At 41.7% G+C, this 18233-nt stretch overlaps 1 protein-coding gene across 7 annotated transcripts in view; it reads right to left on the reverse strand.

The window, feature by feature from the left end:
* The window catches only part of ETV1 (ETS variant transcription factor 1), a 63566-nt gene that overhangs the window by 13132 nt on the left and 32201 nt on the right, over positions 1-18233 (reverse strand). For 6 of the 7 annotated variants that reach the window (XM_086467537.1, XM_009951367.2, XM_009951368.2 and 3 more), the window contains 3 exons: positions 17053-17182; positions 15286-15474; positions 11161-11408 (listed from right to left, as the gene is read on the reverse strand). In XM_086467537.1, coding sequence (XP_086323663.1) covers positions 11161-11408; positions 15286-15474; positions 17053-17182 — 567 coding nt within the window. The remainder of the gene's footprint in view (positions 1-11160; positions 11409-15285; positions 15475-17052; positions 17183-18233) is intronic. The other variant, XM_009951371.2, reaches the window with a different exon arrangement.

Genomic DNA, 18233 nt, shown 5'->3' on the forward strand with positions numbered 1-18233 from the left:
GAAAACGGCGTTCTTTAGATGTCTTTCTATTCCCCCCCCCCCCCCCCCGTGTCTCGCACTGTCCCCCTTGCAAGTCGCCACACCCTGCGCACAGGCACTTGCAAACAGAAATACACCGTAAATGTTTGCCCTTCTAGACCACGTTTAACCCACTTCTTGGATATCGGAAGTCTTGCTTAACAAAGTCTATTTGATCTTGTGATAAACTCCCACCCTGAGCTATGCAATCTGTTACCAGTAACGTGCAACTCTTAAAAAGAGATGCAAACAGAGGTCGAAAGAGCAGACATTATTTTTCCAACACTGCCTACAGACTCTTTCAGACTGTGATTCCAAATTTCACTGTTCACTGACTAGTGATGAGTATCAAAGATCTGGCAGGATAAGAAAATGAGGTTTTACACTGACTTCACAAAACAAGTGAAACGCAGGGCAGGAATAATAAGTTTCCTCTAACAGTCCACGGTCTCTCTCGCACATCTGTGCCGAACTCTTCGCCACCTCCTCTCTCGATGTAATGCTCGGTGCCTGCCTGCTCAGGCCTCGAGAATCGCTAACGTCTCAGGCAGCTATTCCGAGTAACCACAGGAATCGGTGATTCAGTCATCACCCGCCTCAAGCAGAGCTCTGCAGGCTAGAAGTCAAGGCTACAAGAAGTGGTTCACCTGCAAAGAATCACTCGTGTTACCAAGTAGATTGAATTTTAAGGAGAATGGAAAAATCTACGTACAAAAAGAGGAAGTTGTAGAACTGAAACAGATGCTATTTTCTATTTTAGGTAAAAATTCCCTAGTATTGGCAGCGAAACCCTTTTTGACTCATGAACTCCACTCTGGCAAAGTGATGCAGCAGAGTACGCAGAATAAAGTATTATGCGTGCATCCAAGAAGTTGTGTTCTTAGCACATTTGGGGTTTCGTCTCCCATGCTCCTAAGTCAAGTATAATTAACATCTGGAGTCTTTTTAAGGCAAACATTGTTTGTACCATCATTACTTAATCTTCTGGTTAGCTTGCGCTTAAACAGTCCACAGAGGACCGAAAAATACAGCAAGGAAGAGTTTATTTCTCGTAAAGTAACTAGAGTCTTGTTATCCTAAAGTGCTATCAGTTAATTTATGACTATCAGAGTGGGTCAGACTCTAATCAAATTGTAGAAACATTTCCAAAGTGATTATTCAATCAAATGACTAACATGGTTAATTAGGAGCCATAAACATTGCTCTGAAGTTCATCAAAGTAATGACTTGCCCAGAAAAATTACTGCTAATTAAATTGCCTGCTGCTTTCATTTCTACCTTATCTAATAAAAAGTCCAACCAATGAAATTTAGCATTGCAGTTTTAAATTGTACTAAATGCTTGACTAAGACCCAGAAGTATTTTTACAAGCTAAGCGGAGCTACTTCAAAAGAAAACATTTTAGTGCAGAAATTACAGAGCAATTATGTGTCGTCTTCTCCTTAAAGCATTGTTTCAAGAGAACAAATAAGACAGAAGTAGGCATAAAATACTTCCAGGGCAAGATCCAAGTGTTCGGGGTGACTGATTCTATCACCTTTTAGCAATTTTTAGTCTTTGAAGAAAAATGTGCCTGGATTTAGGACACACAACAAGCTTATTTCAGACTTCTAATACAGTAATTCACATTGTAAAGCTACATCATCTCAAGAACAGCAGAGTCCCTTTAAAAAAAACCCACAAGCTAACTAAAAATATGGAGACGTAGAAAAATTAATTTATCTTTTATTATTCATTTGGAAGACTTAGAGGTCATCCTTTATTGCTAATCTTGCTAACAGCAACATAGTCATCTTAAAACAAGGAATATGGCCTTATATAATGTTGGTTTAAAACCATTTTTTTCCCCAATAGGTGTTGTTTTAAAATTACGTGTAATCTAGACACTGCAGAAATGCCTTCTCATCTGGGACCGTCACAGAGAAAAATACTGGAAATAAGCTCTGAGTGCCTTCATCAAAATACATCAAAGCAGAAGAAGCCCAAACAGACTTCCTCAGGACAAGAAAAATCTGCTACTGAATTCAGCAGGCACGGGTTCTACGTTTCATTATCGAGTAAGACACTGGAGCGATCCCTTGGTAAGGAAGTATTTCACATTAATTATCATATCGGAATTTAAAGGGTTAGGTCGTCTCAGCCCTGTATAACTCAAAGAGGGTAAAGAATCCTTAAGTCCTCTTTTCAGATTGCTTGTTGGAGGTAAGGACCAGGTTTCAGACCCACACACCACACCCTGCGCAGAAACAAACGGCATTTCAGCCCGCCTCCCCAGCCAGGCGAGACGAAGCTCCTGCAGGCCACGGGATGCAGTGTCTGCCTTCTCCTGAAGGAAGCAGAGCAACGCAGGAACTGGAAACCTGAACCAAGATTTATTCTTTGGCTATCCCCATTTCTGACCTTACACAGCCTTCCTAACGAAAGAGCGTAACGTAACAACGTGCCCTGACTCGGAATTACTTTGCTGTTCACTTTCTCCACATCATCTGAAGGTTTGGCGGCCCAGGGCACTCCCCACGTGCACGGGACAAAGCGCAGTGGGATACAGAGGCACTGGACGACGTACGTGCACGGGCAGAGGCAGAGATGGGGAGACCGAGGCTCTGCGGAGGTGTACCATCTGGAACAGGGCGGGTGAAGAAGTGGAGCTTCCCGCCCGGCCTCGGTCCCCGTGCGGCAGCTCAGGTGAACGGCACGGTGTCCTGGTATAAAACAAAGCGATGACCCCCAAACCGGAGCCTTCTTACTCTTTGCCTGCCTGCTCCTCCGAGCTACACTTCATTACCAACCAAGTCATATTAAGAACAGCTCCAACTGTTCTCAAAGGAGCAGTTCCCCAAAATTTTGGAGGGATTCCACTGGCAGTGGATACAGCCAGTCCTGTAATTTAACTTACACCATAGCCTCCTCAATTGTCCTTTTGGTCTGAAAAGTCATTACAGGGGTTTTGGCTCCTATTTCAGCGATTCAGAGTTGGTCTATCAATACAGACTTCAACGTGCTGTGCCACTCGGTGCTTACTGGAGCAATACGAGCATTTCTCTGGTACATGGAGAGGTTGCTGGGGCAGTGGGAGAGATTTTTTTTTTTTACCAAGCGCAGAGACAAAGGTATCTTTTTAAAAATAAAACGCTCAAGCTAGAACCCATCATACTTTTGGCCTCAAACTTCAAACATCAGAATCACGCTGCAAGTAACTCTTCTGTCCATGGATTTCCAAGCGCGCTGACAAACTGTTCACAAAGGAGCCCTGCACCCACCACTGAAACACGTTCAGGCTGCTGGTGGAAAGCAGCTGCTGACCACCACCGAGAAGCTCTGACCAGCTCAAGGGTGAAGAGCAATACTGAAATCACTGGAAAACAGGGCTTTTCGGTTAAGAAAGGCAATTCTTCAAACTCGATCGCAACAAGCGGCTAAGGTGGCACCAGGCGTCACTAAGCAAAATGTGTGATCTGTGCTTTGCAGGGAGAAGCACCAAATGATTCTCTTTTTAATCATGAAACCTATGATTGTGTAAACCTGCAGAACACATTTAGCTTAAAACTTGCACGTCTCTCCAAAAAGAGACATTCAGGTAGAAATACCAGAACTAATGACAATCTCTCTAACCAGGAATTGCAGGAGATGGGGATCAGGTTTTGGTTCAACCGCCTTTAAAAGCACTGCCCCCTCAGAAGCTACGTAATTACAACAGAGGCCTACAAATGGGTAAAATCCTGGCAAGACAAAGTCAGCATTATTTTTTTCATCGGCAGGTTCAGCATGAAAAATGCAGGTGCGCTGAAGTTACATGGGTGAAAACAGTCACTGTCTTCTCTAAAACTCAACCTAAAAATTAAGTATTCTTTTCTCAAATCATTATGTAGTTTAAAAACATTCAGAATGGAAGGTTTTGCTCATCATTTGTCTATCACTAGCCTTTGTCCCAGCAATTATAGGGGAAAAAAAAAATATCTGCAAGTATGTGCGTTCATAGATACACACATATTCCCTTCTAAAACCCAGCTAATTAAAATTTGCTAAGTTTAATTTCTTACATCGCACTTGACAAAAACCTACTGGAGAACTAGATTTGGCCCCACCAGCTCACGTCTAAGTGGAATTATGACACGCACACAGAAAAAAAAAAAAACCCTTAAGCAAACAGCTTCCTTTCCACAACTTTGGTTTTTAGATCTATGACAACATCTAATGCATTTTCTGAGACCAGATGTCAACAGCCTGTCTAGGCGATGTGTAACTTTTCATACAGCAGAACAGGAAAACAAAGGCTCATACATTCAGCTCTGAATTGAAATTCCACATGGAGCTGATCTTTTGAGCATACTTTAAAATCATATATTTGCTTTTATTAACCTCAGTAACTGTAAAGTGTATTTTAAACATCGCTCTCCCTTTGAATTCAACAAAAGGCAGCAGTATTTTCTCTCTCCCTCTCTCCTTTTGTTGGTAACCTTACTGCAAAAATGTCTGTGTTGCTTTTTCTCCCCCGCCCCATCCCCTGCCTGTAAAATCGGAGTTGGACAAACACTGCACGGCTGAAGTGACATATTTGAATGGAATTCAGACCAACCAGTTCCTGTTTATGTTTCTGATTTGAGAATGTAGCCTTCTCATTCACTATACATTAGAAACACACCAAGGCCATAAATGGTGTCAGGTTCCAGGCAGGCCGGGCCAAGGAGCATTAATCACTACTTTAAGGCAACTGGCAAAAGCAGCAGCTGAGGGAACACTACACCCTTCAGCTCCGCATAAATGGACATTCCAGGGTTTGGCGTGTGTGGGGCGGTTTTGTTTGGCTTTTTTTTTTTTTTTTTTTTTTTTTTTTTCCCCTTCCCTTCAGCATCCATTTTATGAATGAAAGTTCAGGCTGCACAGAGTCCATTCATATAAAAGCTAGGCTCACAGGGCTCAGTCTCTCGGGATCAATCGGTCTTGGGTAAGGCTGATGTGATTGGTTTAAGGCAGGCTTCAGCCTTCCATTACTGATTTAAAATGCAGCCTGTGTCCATTTGACCTGCGTTAATGCACAAAGAGTAAATCCAGACTGCGCTCTCAATCCTCAAATCAAATCATTAGCCAGTGCCACTTACTGTAACTGTAGATTTAAAGGATATTTATCCATTTCTTTGGAAAACAGGGACTGCAGGACAATTTTTCAGATTGCGTTGTCTGCTTTGAAAGGAAAAATAGATGTATGGTGTCCTGCCTGTACGCTTACATTAACTTGGTATTCAGGTTTTCCTTTGTTCACGAAGATATCACAAAATGAATTCTACTCTAACTACAGATTTCTTTCGGACAGAATTAGTGAACAAAGGAAATCAGTTAGATGGGAAGCAAGTGAAAAGTTAAAATTCTGCCTTTCAGAGCAATCTTCTGAAGTCCAGGTTTCCCAAGTTTCCCCCTCAGATGCTCTTATTTTCTACTGTCACACCATCCAACAGCAGATCTGCGTTTCTGTGTTTTAAGAGCAAGTACAAAGCGCAGCGCAGCTTAACTGCGGAACAAAATCCACGCTCATTCACTGAAGCGACACAGCAAAGACAAGCTCCTGAAACAAGAGGGTGAAATACTTCAAACCACAGAAGAGAGACTCAGGAAAACTGCAAAACCAAAACTGAGGCGGGGAGACTTCTTAAATCTACTGAACTCGAGAACAAACCCTTCTCCCCTCCTGCCTTTATGCCGGCCAGATTTTCATTGAGAACAATTGTACTGCTGTGTAAAAGAATTTCTTTAAGGCCATAAGGAGACGCAGTTTTGAGATGCACATAGTGAAGCAGCATATCCAGGGAAAGGACGGAGTCAATTCTGTTTCAGAGCGCGTTTTATAAAAACTATGTTTAAAAATACTGCAAATATTTGCAGCCTGATTTAAGAGAAAAAGAGAAAACCTAGAGAGAATTTGAGGAAAAGATTAAGCAGCTGGAAGATTTATGAAGCAAGATCTCAACAACAAGTCACACAGACAGACTAAGAGCACACATGCAAACTGTCTACAGAGATTTAGAGGTGGTACGCTAATACCAAGGAATTGTTTCGGATGAGCCAAAGAGGTGTAGCTACGAGCAAGGGAATGGAACTGATCAAAGGGAAAATTTAGGCTTACGATCAAGAAATATTTCTTAACTGTGAAGTCTATTAGCCTGTGAAATAATCTCCCAGGAGAATAATTGCAGTAATAATACTAAGCACTCATACAGTGCTTTAAGTTTTCAAAGCACTGTATAAAAATTAGCCAATATCATTAAAGACAGTAGAAGCAGCGCCCTGAGTTGTGTCACTTCAAATGCCGCACTGGTCAATGCATTACAGAATAGCCTGGAAAAAGAAAACTTACACTGACTCTGACTGACAGCTAAGATTTCCTTTTTTCCCCTTGTACTAGCATCTCCAAACGTCTAAACTTTACCTCCAAGAAGTACAACAGAAAATCCAACTGCTGTTTAAAAAAGGAATTTTTTTTTTTAAAAAAAAGCAATCTGCAAATAAAAGTACTTCCAAGAAATAAATTTAATTTCTTTTCCCCTTGAAATTTTAATTCAACACATTCTCTTACGCTGTTCTGCAAACTCCCAAATTTAAGGGCATGTCAGCTGATCCCTAGGGAAGAATGCGCTAGTAGGGATCTTTTTCCACGTTACCTTGGATGGATTCGCCTTTCAAAAAAACCCCACATCCCGTATTTGAAAGGACTCTTTGCTTTTTATTCTGTCCCCAGTCATTAGGCAAATACACCTTTATAGCAGGGAGGGTAGAACGCTGAGCTATAATCCTACCCCTGTAAGAGCACACTTAGGGGGTTAAGAAGTGTCGTCATCACAACTTCCTGCGCAACCCTGACACAACTACTCCTTTGTTGCAAATGAATGATGATGGCACAGCCTTTCGCCTCGGCGCTCTCGTCTCTCGGGAGCACGGGTCAGAACTGTTTGGGGGGAAGGAGAGCCGTGCCGTAACCAGCTTTGCAGGTGGAGCCCCTGCTTCATTTGTTACGGAGGCTGGAAGTTGTGTACTTGATGAGGCAGAACGTTTCATGAAAGGAAAAGATGACCTCAAGATTAATTCAGCTGAATGGTCCATTTTAGGCCCCAGCAAAGCCCATCCCAGCCCCAACGAAGTTTTCCAAAGCAGCCAGGTCACTTCTGCCAGATTTTTCGTATTATATATTTATTTTTTCCCTTACACAAGGACTCTAACCTGATGTTCCCGTACTTCCTTGCCTAGAAATACAAAATAAGTCCCTAGGAGCTAAGCTTTGAAGGTATGTAATGCATAATGTTCTTTAACAATTATCTGGTCCTAACTGGCTACCCAAAATACACAGGCATATATATCTGATGTGCCCCTCTGCCTCCGCTCTTCTCTCTAAACACAGAGGCAGTTCCCCATCCATTCTCACATGTCAACACAAGGTATTTATTGCTGGTGAGGCCTCAGGAATTAAAGGGATGAGCAACTCAGAAAGCAAGACGTGGAGGCTACTAATTCTGTCTGGATACTTCATTCTTTAAGTGATGTGACTAGCAGAATCTTGGAAGAAAACTTAGGAAGTGACAGGGAGGGAATCCAAATTTTCTAAGGTCCATTCAAGCATATTAATCCTGAGGCCACCTTGAAATGTAACTGTGGGAACAGCCCTGCCAATGCCTCTAACCTGCTCAGGAAAGACGGAATCTATCTAGATTTCCACAGATAAATTCCTGTTACAATCAGCAATAAGAATAAGCAAGCAACAATCCCTCCTCTACTTATCTCTAACATCACTGTGTGATAAATTTCAAAGTTCCCAAAGACACGGTCACAAAAGAACTTGCCAACCAAAACAACTATTTCAGTTGGGCAAAGCAAAATATGAGATTTAAACTCACTAATGCAAGATGTCATTTTAAAACTAGATTTTTATTATTAATTGAAACACGCATAGCTAGAGTATACCCTAGTATATTCGCAAATGCACTACATTAAGTGGGGAGGATCAAGCCTGCAAAGATCCTGCTTAACAACAAAGCCCAGAACAGATGCGGTTATCTCAAGTTTGGCCTTTTTGTTTAAGTACCTGAATACATGAACTGAATTCTGGAAGAGCTAACTGTACGGGAACGGCCACTATTAGCCCTTGTAAACAAAGGTCTTGGGAAGCCTTCTGGAGTCTGTTCATTAATGATGCAAAATCTCAAAGCTCTGTATGTCCTTGGCTGCATCTTCATGCTCAGAGTTGCTGGATATAGCAACAAGTACTAAATACAGTTGACGGGCAGCCATAGGGGGGAAAAAAATAGCCGTGGCAGAAAGTAAGGTCTGATTGATTGAATGTGTATGATGCACTGTGACTTCTAGAAGCGTGGATGAATAAGGAAGAGCTTCTACTCTGTTGACATTTTTCTTTTTCCATTATCTCAAACATTCTGCAGTAGAAATTGCATACCTGCAATTACAATTACAACTAATTGATCTGCCATTTCCCATGTCATAATTAATGTCATGTTTTAATAGAGTTATAATCATTCCATAATAATGCTTTTCATTCACCAGCTTCCCACAAAGTATAAAAGTATAGTGCACAAAAGCAATGAACTTTTACGAGGCTCTTCAAAAACATCCCAAAAGGAACATCTTGGTGTATTACAATGAACTTTTTAAATATCTTTCTATATTCTTATCTGAGCTGCAATAAAATACCACGCAAAAAAGACCTTTCACTCCAGCATTCCTCCTTCCCTGAACATCCATAGGTGAAAAATGAAATCAATGGTTCAGTGACAAATGCATTATGTTTCCTAAGGGGTTATTTAATGTACTCTTAGCAAGGACGGAAAATGATGGTTTCTAGAGAACAGATGGTAACAAGACAAAATATCAACAGACCACAGTTGTTGACTGCAATTTATGGAGTGTACAGATGTGTCAACTTAAATGCAGTGATTCTGAGGCCAATAAAAGTACTTCCTGATACCAACAGATTAATTTTTCATGACCACTGGTTACACAGCTTTTACATTTTTAAGAACTAATTATTCATCTACAAAAGAAACAACAATTTTGCTTGAACGACATTACTATAAAGTGGAATGTTGTTCTTGCTGGCACGAAAAAAAAAAGGCATGACAGGATTGGATCTAAGTTTGCACATCTTCCTTTCAGAATAAGATTTCCTGCTCTTTTCCATAAAGAATATTCCAAAGAAAGACGAATGCTAGCAGCCAACCCAGATTTAAAGTAATAGTATGCAAAAATGAGATCCCACTTCCAGGCAAATATGAAGCATGCTTACCGAAGGGCCTTTTTTCAGCCTTTAATTTAGCAGGGTGAATAACGGTGCTTGTGAAGGTTGCAAGGGACTGGCAGCGCCTGAAGCTGCAGTCCCCCATTTATTATCCATTGCTACTTTAACTACGCAGTCTCTCCCATGCTGCTCTGCAAGGCTAAAGACACACGACTGCCAAAGCCATGTATCTCAGAACCTTCGTCAATGAAGAGGCTGAGCTCTAGATCTGATCCTTGTGATCTGAACTCATTTTCACCTTGCCTTATATTTCAACTGGGAGAAATATTTCACCCCTGGTGCCCTCCCTGTGTAGGCCTAATTCAAATTTACCTAAGGGTTGGTTCTTTGCTTGTCAAGAATAAGGAAGGAGAAAGCAGCTCTACTTCCCAGATTCCCCTGTTCTAACACAGAGATCAACTCTAAAACAAGCACTTCGCATTAACCGTACCACAAATACCCCAATAACTAGACAACGTTAAGTTAGGCACAGAAAAGACAATAAAAACCACTTCTCCGCTGTATCAAATCCCAAGATAATTTGTCACAGGCTAAACTTTCAAAGCAGACCTCAACTCAGCTGCCACGTAGCTTTTGGGCAATAAACTGCAAAAGCATCTAGCCAGACACCGAACCAGCCGGAAAGCACTGCAGGTACTGCAGCGCCCAGAAGAGGAGACAGTCAGACAAGTCAGGACCATCGATTACCCCTGCCCAACTCAGGGTGTGTGTGTACGAAAGCAACGTACCCTCCTCCAGAAGCACAGTGAGGACTCACTGCAATCCCTCTCTTTCAACAGTGTGGCATACACAAAGCAGGACAGAGGCAGAGACTGAAGAGAAGCTGCAGAAATCACTTACACCGAAACTGAAAAACGTGTTTTGATTGCATTTTCTTGACTCCATACTGATCAACTGTTTGCCCCACCGAGCCCACTCTGTGCTGTTTTGATCTCAGCTTCTCTCCATACCACTCTTCCAGCTTCCTTCTCCTTGCTACTTGGCACTCATTGCTAAACTCCTTTTTTTACTTCTCTAATTCTCTCTCTTTTCCCAAGTATAATACAAATATTATGTTTAAACTGCGGCAAACATTTACAATGTTATTGCTTTGATTTACGTTTTTATCCTTTCTATTGCTTATCTTTTCTATTTTGACCAGAAGCTATTGAGACCAGGCTCTGCCACCACCTCCTCCCTTTCGTACTGTCCGTAGAGCAATAAGGCTCCATTCCAGTTGCCCTATAAGCACGATCATAATAAACATTATTAATAGCAACAGCGTATTCTCTACATCAGCAACCTGGCATCACAGGTTATGTACCTGCACAAAACACAGCAGTATGCACAAACTGAGAAGCTGACACCAATTTGGCTGATTCTTCTCCCTCATTGGTTTTATAGCTGTATAAACCCCACTTCAGCGGAGTTACTCCTGATTTAAAGTAGCGCAAGCAAAAGGAGAAAGAGTCCTCTATTTCTGGCAGACAAATGGAAGAGCTCGTAAAGCGGAGCTCACAAATTCAGAGGTCAGAGATGAGATAGTACAGAACAAGCCCCCTCTTAAGCAAAGCTCAATTTTGCATCCATGACTTTTTTGTCTTCTCTGGCTTCTTTAACCTGTGCACTTCCTGGACAGAGAGTTCTGGAAAATGAAATTCTTTACAGAGCACAAGCAAGGGTGGCACGAGTCACACTGTACTATACAGCAATCTTACCAGTTCATAAGCCATCTCGGACATAAATTACTTTGGGAGACTTAGAAGCCAAAAGAGCAAGTTTCAATTCATACGATCAAAACATCAATAGCACTGGCTTGGACTCATTTATTACTTTACTATGCAGAACGGAAGGAGAGTCTCACCTACCTGAATCATATGCAAAATCTCTAGGTTCCTGTTTAATCATCAGAGGAGGGGGGAAATTTTGACTGGCTGCACTGCCAACCATAGCGTTGTGTTCATAAACCGGATCGTGGTACTCCTGCTTAAAACCTTGAGGCGGGAAAGGGATGTTTGGCTCAGACATCTGGCGCTGATATATCGGACGTCCTTCCCTTGGCATTGCAGGCAAAGGTGGGAAAGAATTGCAAGGTTCAGAGAGCTGGCGGCGGAATCTAGGACAGAAGTTAGAGAAGTCATGTAAAGGACTTGCGCTACGTTCCATTTCCCAAAGATCTTCACAGGCCGTGATTAGTGGCTGTATCACTTTCTCGGGAGCAAACATTTTGCTCGTGACCATGCCAAGTGCTCCCATCAGGATCACCTGCATCGTAGAACAGCAACAAGCAAAGAAACACAAAACCCAGATTATTATTACTAGCTCTAAGACCTGTCCCCACCACCATCCTCTTTGTTTTCGATATCTTCTTTCAACAGAAGAGGCAAAGAGGAAACGCACCAGCTTCAAACCAGTAGAAAGACTGACATCCTACCACAGTAACTGGAAGGAGGCTTAGGCAGAGCTCTCTGTTCTTTCATGAGTATTAGTGACACATTGCTTGTACTCTAATTTACACTTACCTTCTTACTGTTACATGGGAACCATTCTGACCACACCAAACACAAACATTTTGAATAAAGAGTATTGTCTGCCATAACATCGGGTATCATTCCAGCGTCAAAGTCCACAGTTCTGTCCCCTCGGGGATCGTGCCACGGGAGATCTACCTGCAAGGCTGGCACTGCATTCCAGCTCTGACGGGCAGGGAATGGAAGCACCCCAGGAAAATGAGATGGTGCAAATTTTTGCTGCAAGAAACAACGCCTAAGTATTCCCCTCCTGCCTTAACTTGTTGCCTTGGTCATTCCCACATGAAAGAAGTCATCCATACAAGCCACGCTGCCACTCTCTACTCCCCAATGCTCCTCAGTAGGCACAAAATCTGAGAATTTGGTTTTAAATTAAATTCACTTACACGCGACACTACTCAAGAACCTATGCTTGTGGTTTCTTCCATAAAACATCTCTAACTGAACTGAAGGGCCTGAACGTAATCACTTGGACATCTGCAGGTTCAGAAGCATAGAGAAGACTACAAGGACGCTATTTTCCCACCGTGCCCTGATGAACTGCACGAAAATTTTGCTGTCACCTCCTGCAGATTACCACAATCGCAGTAAGCGCCCCTGTAGTAATATTCTGTCTGCCCTAACCCACAGCAGATGCAACGTTCTTGCAACAAACTGCTTACTAGTCCGGTCATCACTCATCATGAACAAGACACGCTTTTTCTAAAAAAAACAAAACAAAACAAAAACCCACAAACTCAAACCTGTGCCTTTCCCTACAAGTTTCTCACTGTCACACTAAAAAGAATAGTAATAAAAATATTCAAGAACTAATCACTCTCCAGCTTCCTGTACTTTGGACCTGAACTGACTTGGGTTCACACAAGCAAAGGCAGATATTCTCTTGGAGAAAACCGGCTGAGTGAAGAAGAATGCAGTGGTTTGATTGCAGAGGCAACACAATCCTTGACTAGCAACTCATACATAGTTCATGTTTCTGAAACATTTTAAACTCTACTAACGTCTGTCACAATACGGCTGTGAACTTGCTCTGGCAAATATTTACTGTCATAGCTTAATTACAAATACTGTGGGAGCCACAGAGATAGAAACTATTACAGTGTAGTAGTAGAGACAAAATTTATTTTTTTAATGCTGCTGTAAATACTGTATTTTGCGGTAGAAAGAGTACTGCACTGTAACGTTGGGTTTTGCAATTCCACCTACACCTGCAGAAAATAAACTTAGAAACTCAAATGTATTATGAAACAGTTAGGCTGACTGGCACTGCATTCATTTCCCTCTTTTCCTTTTTTCATTAGCCAAAAAAAGAAGCAGAAATTATCATTAAGAACTGTCAAGGAGTGAATCAGAAAATTGCAACTTGAAGTTAAAATAAGAAACAGGCTCACTCACAAAGCCTCAAAGGAAGTTAATAATACTTGTTGTACTGGAAGCTTTGTATGGAATCAAGCCATTTGTTTACACAAGTGGATTTGATTCCTGTTGGTACTTGTTAGGACCACTTATCGTTCATATATTCATGCCCTGTATGAAGATGTATGGGCTGTATGTTCTGGATACTGACACTATCTTATGCCACCAATGCACGTTCCAAAGAAATATGCCTTGAGTTATTGATTTATATATGAACTCATGCAGGTAGGTCATTTGTTTAAATGACGTTTTCTGAATACACTCACTGCAGCGGCTTATCACCTTGTAAATCGGGAAGATTGGCCTTTCACAACAACACGAAGTACGCGTTTGCTTCTAACAAGTGGAAGTGAGAAGACTCAAAATAAACAAGAAAACGGGGGAAAAATACCTTCTACTATAATTGTACCTGTCTTTAATAACGGAGAAAAATGAGATTTTTTTGGCCCGAGTCAGCTGGTTTGGACTTCACTAGAACACACCATGTTCCATTACAGAGGGGAAGCATTAGTGCAAAATACCTCAAAGAATATGAATATCACAGATGGGGGGCAGGGTAGGGGGAAATCATGTAAACAGCCTACAAAACTTGTGCAGAGCAACTGTTATGGGTATAGAGATATATACTAAGGTGTATGCAAATCTCTATAAATACTCAAATTAGGGCTGACATACAGCTTCAGTACTGTCTTTACAAGTTGCTCTAAACCAAAAGATGTTTTCATTTGAAAAATCTTATCACTCCTCTCTGCACAGAAGCCATTTAGCTTCCGGAGATCTCAGTCTCCTGACAGAACACATTTATCCACCATCCTGTAATCAAAACCGCTGCCTGGCTTCACTGGGGGCCAGCGTGGTTAGACCACAGTCCACCGAGGGGGAAAAGACGGTGACTATGGCAGCTGAAGTGGCCGATTCAGTGTTTCTTCACCGCCAGAAGGGCTCGTGGAGAACCTTGGGTGATATTTAAAACTACCTCAGCAGAGCACAAAACAGCCATCTAAACCTTAGCAACCCCCTTCAGAAGCGACCTGCACAAATCCCTGGAGGTAATAGCTCTTATTAGAGCAGACGCATGTAAACCGCACTCCCAACAACCGTGATTCTCTTTTCAGGTGCTTCTTCATTTGCTAATGTTTAAGAGCTAAGTCAAGTTTCCGAACATGTATATATCTTTAAATACAGCTGAAATTTTAGACACTCAGAGCCACCGCACAACTCAGCAGGCAAAACAGGTTCATGCAATAAAGTTTAGGATAAACAGAATTCCACAAACAAGTGTTTGGTCTCAAATACGAGGGAAATCCACTGAGCATCTCTGTTGCACGACTGAGCTAAGCAAGACAGTCAGTTGCCTGGGGATTTCTAACATATCAAAACAAAACAGGGTGACTTAAGGACAGTTTAAGCTTTAATTCTAGTCTCTAGCTCTTGTGGCTTTTACTCAGACTAATGTTATTTAAGCACAGTTTATGTTGGCATCTTAGTTCGTTCGAAATGCTACATTTCAAAAGGGGTTGGAAAAACGATTCACCCTTCCAAGGAATATTCTGAAGCAGTAACACCATAACATGGCCACTTATCTCTTAGATAGGTGAACTACTTAGCAAGAGGCCAGATATTTATAGCCAGGATCATGCCTGGTAGTGATTTCATTACTTCGTAGGGCTTACTAGCCTCAAGTGAATCAAAAGATTGACAGAGCAGCCCAGGATGGAAGGGACCTTGAAAGACCATCTGGTCGAACCTTTCATGGGAGAGAGAGCCTAGATGAGATTATCTAGCACCCTGTAATCACCCTCACAAGGCAGAAGCAGCAGGTCATTAAAACTCTGTCGCTGCCAATATGAACTCCTACTGAAATGCACCAAGGCGGGTGCCAGCCTTCCACAAAACCCTCATCCTTCTCGCACTCTGAACCTTGCTGGTTTCCACCTCGGTCCCCCAACCCACAAGGCCACAGCTGTGGGCAGAAAGCCAGCGCTGCCCTACGGAAAAGACTTGCAGCCACCACTGAAATACCTTCTGCGTGATCCCATGTTTTACCTGTGGTCCATAGGGAAGCTGTTGTCTTGAATGGACTGGGATGGAGGGAGATGGGTAGGGAAAACCCGGTCAGGTTTAGGAGTCTGAGCTGAGTTTGGGGAGGCATGGTGCAGCGGTGACACAGGAGTGCTGGATGGCGTCGGTGGGTTGGAGGGCCTCATTCCCACTTGTGGCTTCTGATCATAGGCACTATCAGTAAGGCAAGGGGAAAGAAGAGGTCAGGTTATTTTCTCTGAAAAAAGAAAACTAGCATCTACATACAGGAAAAAATCCCGAGTGCCACCTTTATAAGCTTTTTAGTACAGTTACTTTATTAACCAGTTCAGGGCAGAGGAATTCTCTACATTGCAAAGAGCACAGAAAAAAAATCATGCTACAAGCAAGTGGTTCAACACAGCAGTTTCTTCTCTGGGGCACAGCTATGTATTTTTAAAGGATTCAGTCTTACAGTGACGTTCTAACAGGGGGTATACAAAATACATAAAAGAAGCAGCACCTGGACTAGAGCACCAAGAGGCAGCAATGCCTGTCAGGACTTTTTTAGAGCTTGCACAAACCATGAAGTGAGACAGTAAAACAATACAGCTAGAGGGAAGGGATCTGACCCAGAAAAACAATGGTATGTTGGCTTAGCTACCCACACTAGGATGCCAGCAGGCTCTCCTGACAGGTTGGTTTTTTTTTTTTTACCCCTTCTTTCTCAACAATAAAGTGCTGGTCCTACAGATACATAGATGCTATTTTCAAAGGCGTCCCAAATCGGGAAAGGACTTGAGCTCACTTTGATCATCCCTCTTTCTAAACAGGAAAAATGCAGACATTAGGCAGATAGTAAGCACGAACTTGCATGCTTTCCCATGACAGATCCCTTAGCACCCATCAAATCCACCAAATGTCTGCACTTGATTTTTGAAATCAAAATCACTCCTCCATGACTCGCAAAGATGCCAGTCTTCCCACCCCACCCCCCACCCCCTTTCACGTGCAAAAAGTTAAATGCAAATGCTTTAAGTGCTAACAGTTTTGGTAGTACATTAATGAGAACAAAAACTCACAAGCTAGATGAAAGATTCTAAAATAGACTGAAACGTCAATAAGAAACCCTGCACTGCTGACACTAAAGGAAGGAGCGACACGTAAGTGCAAATCAAAAGAAAAGTCAATAAGGAATGCAGTAGTATCAAGCCCCTCCACCCCCACAAATAAATAAAGCTTTTATTATGTATCCCTATAAAAGAAGACAACTTGATTTTGAACAGGTAACAAAGATGCACAGCCTAATGAAAGACTATTTTAAATTGTAATCACTCATGAATACACACATATAACATCTGCAATACTTGTCAAATACCTAATGTGCTGCTCAGACCTGCCAATCTCTTCCCTGTTACACAGATCTCCCTCTCTTTCCTAATGTGCGTAATGCACTTCGAAAGTACTTTCCACACAACTCACAGAAAACAAGACACTCCTCCCTTCTATCTCACGCTTGCACCCTGGGTTTTTTAATTCTGGCTATCTCCCATGGAGAAGGAATGGGGAATATGCATTTTGATGAAAAACACTGCTTTAAAACGGTTATGTAAGTGTTTGAGACAACCGTAAACAACTCCATCAGTGTTCATCAGCTAAATGCATTATCTCATCAGTCTGTTATCTGCTGAAGAGGTAACTTTTATAAGATCTCTATTATGGTTTTATTACTCTTTAGTCAGTCCTCATTTAAATCAGCAGTTCTCACTGCAAGCATGCTCCTGATTGCTTTACCTGACATTGTACAGGCACTTTTCCCCATAACTGAACTTGAATGGTTGCTCTTGACTGCAAGCGGAGCCAAGTTCCGAACATGGGCTATGGGGTTCCTTCTTGATTTTCACAGGGAGACCATGAAAAGCCACTGTGAAGAGAAAGAAAATGTAATGAAAATCTCCAAGTACAATATTAACAGAGAGCTTTCTCAAATAAGCTAGACACTGCTAATTAAACACATGATTAATTAAACCATTGTAATACGAAAAACAATATAGGAAATAAACATTTCAAATATTTCTTCGGGTGTCAACTGAAAAATAGACACCAGAGATCCCTCGCATTGGCTATTAGCACTTTTATTGTTTAATAGAATGATGGCCAGGATCCCATCTCATTAGCAGGAAAATAACAGCCCACTTATATTTGGCTTAACTACTGTAAATGTTGTCAGAGGCAAAATACTTCCCAGGCACCAAATGTTTCAAAGTAATATTAGTGAGGCAGCTTTTAGCTATAACTGCAATAGTAGTTCACTTCAAAGAGTGCCACACAAATGACCCCCAAATAAATTTCTCATCTATCAGCCTCGAGTATATGATCACCAATCTTTTTGTCCCACAGAACGCATGAAAATTTGCAGCGAAACTTATGAAACTGGATGATTACATGTGCCTTTAGTTATAACAACTGAAAAAACACACGAGAAATAGCTTCAGTAATTTTTCTCCAAAATGCACAAGATAAAATCCTGGCCTCACCAAAGGCCATAGAGAATGTGACATAGACACAAATGGAAAAAAACCTAACCCTGCTTTTTTAGAAGGTAAAAAGAACAGAGAGAGCATGTCAGAAATGCAGCATTCATTAGTAGCATAAGGGAGTGTGATAGAAATGCAGCATTCATTAGAAGCATGAGGGTCTGGATTAAGAAAAAGGCCAAAGGTAAAGACAAGGTTAACCAGTATGAGTTTAAGGCAGCCAACTTTCCTTATTTCATAGCCATCCTTAACCAAAATTAAAGCAGAAGAAAATTAGAAGTTCACCTGACCTAGACAAATCTAAAGTATGTGGCTAGGAGGACAAAGGACCAAAAGACCGCTACTGAACAGCTTGAAAACACCCTTTAAGTTTTAAATAAAATGAGGCTGTAAATACTTTTCTGAACTCTTGAGAAGCCTAGAGGTTGGAGACCGATT

The sequence above is a fragment of the Leptosomus discolor genome, chromosome 7, assembly GCF_034619465.1.
Source record: "Leptosomus discolor isolate bLepDis1 chromosome 7, bLepDis1.hap2, whole genome shotgun sequence".
NCBI classification, from domain to species: domain Eukaryota; kingdom Metazoa; phylum Chordata; class Aves; order Leptosomiformes; family Leptosomidae; genus Leptosomus; species Leptosomus discolor.